The sequence below is a fragment of the Quercus suber genome, unplaced genomic scaffold (assembly GCF_002906115.3).
Source record: "Quercus suber isolate HL8 unplaced genomic scaffold, Cork oak 2.0 scaffold_165, whole genome shotgun sequence".
In the NCBI taxonomy this organism is placed as follows: Eukaryota; Viridiplantae; Streptophyta; class Magnoliopsida; order Fagales; family Fagaceae; genus Quercus; species Quercus suber.
The window spans coordinates 443,942-453,350 of NW_027069626.1; the positions used below are offsets into that span (position 1 = coordinate 443,942).

Here is a 9,409-nt window from a genome sequence, read left to right on the forward strand (position 1 = left end):
AGTATGAATGTACATGACACTGGTAGCCAAATCTTTACTCAAAGAGTTCACCATCCATGAAAGAATAGTGGTATTTGCTCTGTGCCATGCATTGTACAAAGGATGAGAGAGATCAGGTGTAGAAATCGAACCATCAAGAAAACCAAATTTGTTTCTACCACTGAGAGATAGAAACACAGCCCTTGACCAACTTAGGTAATTTTCTAGGCCAATCAACGGTTGGGAAACCAGAACAACATCAGATGGTGGAATGAAATAAGGGCTCGAAGGATTAATGTTCACATCTTCCATTGAAGGAGCTTGATTCTATGATCTTCGATTTGCAGTATCAGAAGTGTTGGAGGGAAGAGATTCTGAACCTGAAGCAGCGTTAGACGCGGAAGCCATTGATGAGCTATTCAAGCTCTGATAGCATATCAAAAGGTTATAGAGAATGCTTGAGTGAGAGAGAGAATGCTTGAGTGAAAACAAAACTTATTTGATTAGAATGAATTGAATTTAACTAATTTACATTGATGCTCTGTTATATACACGGTTACAGAGCAAGCAACAATTAAAACTAATCTAACCAACTTCTAACAAACTAACCAATTCTGGTATGACAACTGTACAGCACTAAATACTCTCACGTGTATGCTCTCTCACGTGTCAATCACTTATGCAAAGCACTGTCATTTTCCTTTAATTTCCCTTTCTTCTTTTGCTTATAAACCTTGTCGTTTTGGTCATCTTCTTTCTTCATTTCTGTATTACTCTGTTTCATTCTTTCTTTCACAGTAACATATTCAACACAACGTGAGATTAAACATTCCACTAACTCTTTATCTTTCATATTAACTCACGTATCTTTACATTTATATTGTCATATTATTCATTTTAATTAAATTAATATTAAAATGCTCCTCACACATTTTCTTGTGGCTTGAAAGTTGTTTAGAGCGGACTATGAAAGGTTTGGTTTTGAGTAGATGGGGGCGGTTGTGATGGTCTTTTTTGTTTGACTGTGCTAGATTGCTGATTTTTCGCTTTGGTTTTGTTTTGATTTTAATGTTGTTTACTTTTCAAGAAAATTTTGTTTTTTTAAAAAAGAAAATGAGAAAGGGTTACTTTGCATGCTATGATAGGGGTGAAAAAAAGAAGAAGAAAAGAATAGAAAACTAAAAACTAAGCTAAAAGAGTGTGAACTATCAACTATGGATAGAGATTTTCTCAACAACCAAAAAAAAAAAAAAAAGACAATGTTATTGTTAGCACCTCCAACTTTCCGCCCCGTATTCATCGGTTACAGCGAAGCTTCTGGAAATTCCTAGAATTAGAACTCTGGATTTCCCCCACCAACTCCAACTCCTCTTTTTCTTTTTCTTTTTCCATATCCCTTTCGTGTCCTTTTGTCTTTTGCCTTTTGACCAAGCGTACGCGTTCAGTAAACAAAACAGTTGTAGTTTGAAATTTCGAATCCAAAATGTCTTTTCCCTTCGCACGAAGCAAACGCCAAAATGGTAATTCCGTCTTTTTCTCAATTTTAATTATTATTATAGACTGCAGCCTTAAACGCCTAGACTCATTTCATTTCATTTCACTTCTGTTTTTTTTGTCTATAACCTAAAGGAGAGGAAACCTCTAAAATCAAATCAAAATCAAAGCAGTGTTGTTTGGTTGAGTGGGGTAAGCGAAGCGAGTTTTTGAGTCGGAAGTTCGCTCCCGAGATCCAATGGAAAGAGAAGCTGGTGGTGGTGGGTACAGAGGAAGAGGAAGAGGAAGGGAAAGAGGAAGAGGTAGAGGCGGAGGCGGAGGAGATAGAGGTGGAAGAGGTGGTGCTAGGGGAAGTGCTGCTGGAGAAGGAGCTGGTAGAAGAGGAGGGAGGGGTCCTCCTTCGCATGGTGCAACTCAGGTGTGGTCGGAACAACAACAACCACCACAACCAAGACAGCCACCGCCACATGTGGGTGTTGGTGGTGGTGGTGGTCCTCCGCGGAGTCAATGGGTGGGTCCCACGTCTGAGGGGTCGAGCTGGGCCAGCAAGGTTGGTGGTGCTAGTGGTAGTGGTGGTGGTGGTAGTAGTAGTAGTGGAGGAAGAGTAGGGAGAGGCCAGGGTGATAATAAGTGGGTGGAAGTGGGACGCACTGCCCCATCTATTCCTTCTCAGCCTCAGCCTCAGCCTCAGCCTCCTCCTCCTTCTCCTCCTGTGACTGGTATTAGATCTGGATCTCTTCTCTTTTCTGCTTTTCTTTTTGTGTGCTAATAAAATTGGGAAAACCATCTTGGAAAATTATGGTGCTAAAGTTGATTCTCTGTAACAAAGAATTTTTTTTGTCTAGAATCAAATTCTATTAGGAGGCGATGCCCTTGAAGATAAGCAAAGTATATAATATAGTAATGGGTGTTTCACAGTATGAGAGTGATGATAGCAATAATACAAGTTTACTTACTTGTCAACTTTTAACGATATAATAACAAAACAACAGTAATTAAAACACCAGTTTCATTCATTCACACTTTAGTTTGTTATATATATATATATATATACTTTAAAGAAAAATAAAAGCTTTAGCATTTTCCTATCTATTTTATCAGTGTACTGGATGTGCTTTCCTTGTCAGTGTATTACATTGATGTTTTATCTGGAAATTATGAATTATTATTTAAAGTGTTATATGAGGAAAAAGTTCCATGAAGTGTATGATTGTGTATTGGGTTTTGGGGTTCATAGACTTTTTTTGTTTGCCTTACTGAATTATCATTTATCAATATGATATTACATTTGTAAAAATGGTCACCTTGGTTAATTTATTTCTTATGCTTAGTTTAATATATCGATGATTCACATTGACCATAATTCCTTAAGATTTCCTTCCTTTTAAAGCCAAGAAGTTATAATTATATTTAGATTGGATTTATGGTGAAAATGTGTAGTGCAGTCTACCGTTTATGGTTCTACTATTACTCCTATTATTATTTTTTAAAGTTTACTATTATAGTTATTATAAATATTCAAATTTCAACAGATTCCTTGTCTTTATGATTTTTTTTTCTTGAATTTGAGTACTTTAGAAGCTTTTCTAAACTTAGAAGGAAACTATTCGAGTAATAGAAACGTGCATTATGGTTAGACTCTTTCAACTGTTCTTGACTTCACTGAAAATGATCATTAATGGAAAGATGTTGTCTTTTCCCATATTGATCTGCATGCTGTGCTAAAAAAATTTAAGTTAAAAAGTCAGCTTAATTACAATATTATTATTCCTTGGCATCATTGCCTTTATCTTTTGTTGGACCATTTGCCATACCGTCACTTGCAGCTATGTGGACCCTTGTTAAGCATGTCTGTGTTTATTTGTCTGGGGCAGCCTTTGCTTTGCTCTAGTGCGTGATCTATTTTGGAGAGAGCTGTTTCTGTTGTTGTTATTGCTCTCTCTCTTAGAGAGTTAGAGTTAGAGTTAGAGAGGTTTTGATGTGTGGAGCTTAAGCACAGCACCCCCCCCCTTTCCTCCTTCAAAAAAGAAAGAAAATTATACAGTCTTCTTCTGTATTTGAAAATTTTCATGCTATGGTCAATTTCTTGATCTCATGTGCCAACAGAAATGCTTTCTATGGCAGAAAACAGAGCAATTTGAATTCAATATTTTTTAGCAGCCACAGTGATTAACAACATTTTCTCCCTTCTACAGATCCTGTTGTTGAAAAATTGAAATTAAAAGAAATTACAGAAGATTCAGACAAGATTATCCCTGTAAAACGACCTGATAAAGGTGGCGTGCTTGCTATACGGACTGTTGGACTTCGTGCCAATCATTTTCCTGTCAAATTCAACCCAAATACTATTATAATGCACTATGATGTTGATGTCAAACCTACAGTGCCACCCAAGAATGGTCGACCTGTGAGAATATCAAAATCTGTTCTTTCAGTAATTAGAAACAAATTATCTTCTGATGATCCTGCACACTTTCCCTTGTCAAGGACTGTATATGATGGTGAGAAGAACATATTCAGTGCCGTACCATTGCCCACTGGAAAAATTGATGTGGAAGTCCATGAGGGAGGAGATATGAAGGGTGGTTCATATGTAGTTACCATAAATCGTGTGAATGAGCTTAAGTTTGGCAAGTTGAAGGATTACTTAAATGGGCAGCTCTTGTCAATCCCCCGAGATGTATTACAAGGAATGGATGTTGTAATGAAGGAGAATCCATCCAGGCACATGATACCTTTTGGGCGGAGTTTTTTCCCTAGAGAGCCTAGGGAAGGAGATGATCTTGGGTGGGGCATCACAGCATCTAGAGGATTTCAACATAGCCTGAAGTCCACGTCCCAGGGTCTAACAATGTGTCTGGACTACTCAGTTCTGGCATTTCGGAAGAAATTGTCAGTTCTAGATTTCCTCTGGGAGCATATTCCAAACTTTGATATAAATAATTTCCGAAGGTTACGGAGAGATGTAGAGGATGCATTGGGGGGACTGAAAGTTACCGTGACTCACCGGAAAACCAAACAAAAGTACGTAATTCAGGGGTTAACAAGAGAGAATACACGAGACGTATCATTCATTGAGGAAGACCCAGAAAGCCAGAATCCACCTAGGCGAGTTAGAATTGTTGACTATTTCAGGGAGAAATATGGCAAGGATATTATGTACAAGGATATTCCCTGCTTGGATTTAGGAAAAGCCAATAAAAAAAATGCTGTACCGATGGAGTTCTGTGTCTTAGTTGAGGGGCAAAGGTATCCAAAGGAGCATTTGGATAGAAATGCAGGTATCATGTTGAAGAACTTATCACTAGTACCACCAAGGGTTAGGGAGAGAGAGATATGCAGCGTGGTACGCTCAGAAAATGGACCTTGTGGGTATGTGCATTCAAACTTCATTCTTTTAATTTTGATAGCATGTAATTAGCGTGGAGCTTCTATTGTTGCTTTATATGTTGATGCATTTAAACAACAAATTAGGGTGCATGAGTGACATTAGTATTAGTAGGTGGTTGTTTCACTATGATTACACTTAATAAATGCTAAAATGATATAAATTTTGCACTTTTTTCATTTGGAGAATAGAGAAAATTGTTAGTAGCCTACTATTTGCCATAGTTTAGCCATGAGAAGGGCTAAAACTTCACAGATTGTGCACTTGGCTTTTATGTTGTAATTAATTGCTAACCCGTGCAATGGGCGGAAAACTTTTAGATTGTATGTTAACATGTTAGGTTTAAATATTTCTCTAAATTTCAACTATTTGAAAGCTGAATTGGCTCTAATATAAGATGAGAATTGTAGTTTAAACATTTCTCATGAAAAACCTTCCAAAATTTTATATATAAGATCCTTATAAATGAGAAACAAACGAAATTTTATATATAAGATCCTTATAAATGATAAACAACCAAATATTATAAATTAATATATTTCAATCATCATAATGTGCTATTACATTTGGTTTAATAAGTATTACAAAAAAATTAGTCAATTACACTTATATCTTGAAGCTTTATCAATGCTTTTCAAGAATCTATTTCCTCATTTTCTTAGGCTCTTCTCTTTCCTCAACTTCTCAAGCTACTTAACTCTTCACCAAGTTTTTTATAGGCATTTGATATCTTAATTTAAAACACAAATAGTCCAGTATCAGATTCTTCCCAGAACTAAATTGCCAATAATGATGCAGCAAAAAACAAGTAGAGACTAAAGTAGAAAACCTATACAAACTTATCACTGCTACCCTTCAATTGATGAACATGGGCATCTAATACAACAAAACTTATCTACTCAAACGTTACTTCCACGTCTCACAAATGTGGGTAAAGGATGAGTTCATGAGTCAAAGCCTGCCACATACAGCATGCATAACTTACTGATAAAAAAAATTAAGATTGTGTTTTATACTATGAACTCATGCTGGCCACCTTCAATTATTACTAAGCAGTGACTTAAGCATCATTATTATTTTCTTACATTGATTCAGTCACTACACCAACTATGATAGGCATGTATGATGATTGAAGTGTGAGTAATGTAGAGCTAAATGGATCATTTACAAAAGTAATCTGCTATATCTGGACTAATAATGTGGGACAGATAAACCTTGTATCTCCTATATCTTGCTGATTTTCTGATAGATGAAAATAGAAGAGCTCGAGACATTTGGCCGTGTGCTGGCTTATAAAGAAAACTGTTTTATATTCAATATCTTAAGATTTTAAGATTCAGGATTCATTAGTTGACATGGATTTCCTTACATTAATTGATTGCATCGAATCACTTGATGCAGTCTGAATAATGCTGTGGTGATTTTATTTAATATTATTTCATTTGTTATGTTCTATTGGCAGTGGAGGAATGGCTCAAAATTTTGGAATGGAAGTAAACACAAACATGACAAGAGTTAGAGGACGGGTTCTTGGGCCACCTGAGTTGAAGCTAGGTGCTCAGAATGGCAGAGTGATAAAGGTAACAGTTGACAAAGAGAAATGCCAGTGGAATCTTGTCGGAAAATCGGTTGTGGAAGGCAAAAGAATTGACCGGTGGGGTGTTATTGACTTCAGCTCTAATGATAATAGATCGAGGCTGAATCCTGATTTTTTCATTCCAAAGCTTATCAATCGGTGCATAAACCTGGGGATCCACATGGAGGAGCCTCTCGTATATAAGCCCACTTCAATGAATAAACTCTCAAGGGTTGATGTGTTGCTTGAACTACTTGAAAGTGTTAATGAAGAGGCTTATAAGATAGGCAAAGGTCATTTACAAATTCTTCTTTGTGTGATGTCTAGAAGGGATCCTGGTTACAAAAATTTGAAGTGGATCTCTGAGACCAAGGTTGGTATAGTGACGCAGTGTTGTCTGTCCACCAGCAGATTGAATGACCAGTATTTTGCAAATCTTGCTACCAAGATGAATGCCAAGCTTGGAGGCAGCAATGTAGAGCTTAATGACCCACTCCCCCATTTTGGAGGCAAAGGCCATGTAATGTTCGTGGGGGCTGATGTTAATCATCCCAGTGCTAGGAATCTTACGAGTCCATCCATTGCAGCTGTTGTTGCTACCATGAACTGGCCTGCCGCAAATCGCTATGCAGCACGTGTCTGCCCACAACTCCATCGGAAGGAGAAGATTCTGGATTTTGGAAATATGTGTTTGGAGCTTGTCCAATCGTATGCTCAGCGAAATAATGTCCTGCCAGACCATATTGTGGTCTTCCGTGATGGAGTAAGTGAGGGCCAATTTGAAATGGTTCTCAATGAGGAGTTGCGAGAACTGAAGACGGCACTGCAAAAAATCAAATACTCCCCAGCCATCACACTTATCGTAGCCCAAAAACGACACCAGACTCGTCTATTTCTGGAGAATGAGAGGGATGGGGGTTCCACTGGCAATGTGTCTCCTGGCACAGTTGTGGACACAACAATTGTTCACCCATTTGAGTTTGATTTCTATCTTTGTAGCCACTATGGAAGCCTTGGGACAAGCAAGCCCACACACTACTATGTCCTCTGGGACGAGCATAGATTTACTTCTGATGAATTGCAGAAGCTCATATACCACATGTGCTTCACCTTTGCTCGGTGCACTAAACCTGTATCACTGGTCCCACCGGTGTACTATGCTGACCTTGTTGCCTATAGGGGGCGACTATACTATGAGGCAGTGGTGGAAGGGCATTCTCCAGCATCAGCAACATCCTCTTCATCATCAACATCATCATCTCTGTTTTCAGCGGGATCACTTGATCCAAATTTCTTCAAGTTGCACGCAGACCTGGAAAATATAATGTTCTTTGTCTAAACTGCCGTATCATGGCCCCATGTTCTCTTTCATAAAGGGGGTGAGGAGATAGACAACTTTTTTTGACAATGCCCGACGCCCTCCTCTCCTATGTGAACTAGTAAAGGAGTTTGTGCGTGAATCTAATGGGTTCATTTTTATTTTATTTTTCTAGTTAAAGGTAATGGAGTTTGAACTCAGCAAATGGGTTACAATTCTCAGTCTGTCATGTCTTCCGTTTCCTCTAAAGACCGATGGTTTGTTTGGATGATTTATAGTAATAATTTGGTTATGTTCTAGTCTTAATCTGTCATCTCTGTTTCCTATTAGTTGTCATGGTTTGTGCAGTGGAACGTCACTCATCTGTATGAATAGACAGGGATTGAATTTTTGTGGTTTTCATATTTGGTTTTTAAAAATGTTTGGGTTTTTGGAGTCGGTGTGGATGTAGTATGTCTTCTTTAACGTGTTTTTATTTTCTTCTTCTTCTCTTACGTGTTTTGTGACAAGTGAAAGATCGCATTGCAATGGTTTGACGTGTGTGTATGAATAAAACTATGATGTTTGGCATCATTGTGATTATGTGATTGACAATGTAAGTCATCAATATACCTCAGTTCATTATTAAGGACAATTCAAGTGCACAACATGCTCCTATAAAACAATTATAACGATGCCCATCAATTACATAGGCGTGTTGAGAAAAGCATTGGATAACTTAAGCACAGATCTTTTTACAATTCTTATGACATTATTAAAACATGAAAGAGCTTTGCGTTGAGGATAGCAATCTCATGAGGAAAAGACAACCAAGACATAGGTCAAAGCACTCGAGGTGGAGATAACTTTCCTTGGAAACATTTTCAATGTTAAAAATCCCTCTTTTAAATCATTCACAATCACTAATGTAGGCAAAGAGTGCACTCATGTTTGGTTGATCTGATCTCCATGACCTCAACCTCCACATTGTTAAGAGAGGACATGCCATTTGGTCCAAAGATCATTGGCAAAATTAAATAACAGATTCTTTAGCTTCTTCATACTAATTGCAAATTCCACCGAGTAGTATTAGTTCAGCCAACATTTGGAAACACAATGAGTCAATAAAAAAACCTGTTAAACAAATCGTATCGTGCCTCTGATTGACTGCTTTTTTTTAAGATAGTGATATTGATTACTGCTTTTTTGTAGCACATGGGTTACTATACAGTAGTAGACTTTGGTGACAGTAAACTTTTAAAAAACATGTGTATATATCATTTTGGGTTTAACTAATAAAATTATTTGGCTCCCCGGCCATCAACAGAAGCAAGTAATTCTATTAGACAAAGTGGTTTTTGCATTTATATCCTCTCATGTTTCCTGTTAACCATTGACATATTCATACACAACTTACACTATTTAAGCCACCATGGTTTATGAATTATGAACTCCATAATTTTCAAAATCTCAAATTCAATGTGTTCTACCATGGTGGCTTAATATCACCCACCACGTTGTTTTATTTATTTACTTTCAATTTTATTAATGTATCAATTATTCACTGTTGTTACCACTAATAGTATTTACTTCATAGCCAATATATAAGTTTTTATTGGAAAATGTCACAAGTATGGTTATTGGATACGATTCACAGATGGAGTAAACTTGGTCA

At 37.3% G+C, this 9,409-nt stretch overlaps 1 protein-coding gene across 1 annotated transcript; it reads left to right on the forward strand.

Moving 5' to 3' along the window:
• The first annotated feature begins 1,557 nt into the window (after positions 1–1,557).
• Positions 1,558–8,157, forward strand: LOC112003700 (protein argonaute 2). Its single transcript, XM_024035904.2, has 3 exons — positions 1,558–2,192; positions 3,669–4,845; positions 6,324–8,157. The coding sequence occupies exons 1-3, from the start codon at positions 1,712–1,714 to the stop codon at positions 7,774–7,776; spliced, it is 3,111 nt and encodes a 1,036-aa protein (XP_023891672.1). The 5' UTR covers positions 1,558–1,711; the 3' UTR covers positions 7,777–8,157.
• Positions 8,158–9,409: the final 1,252 nt, after the last annotated feature.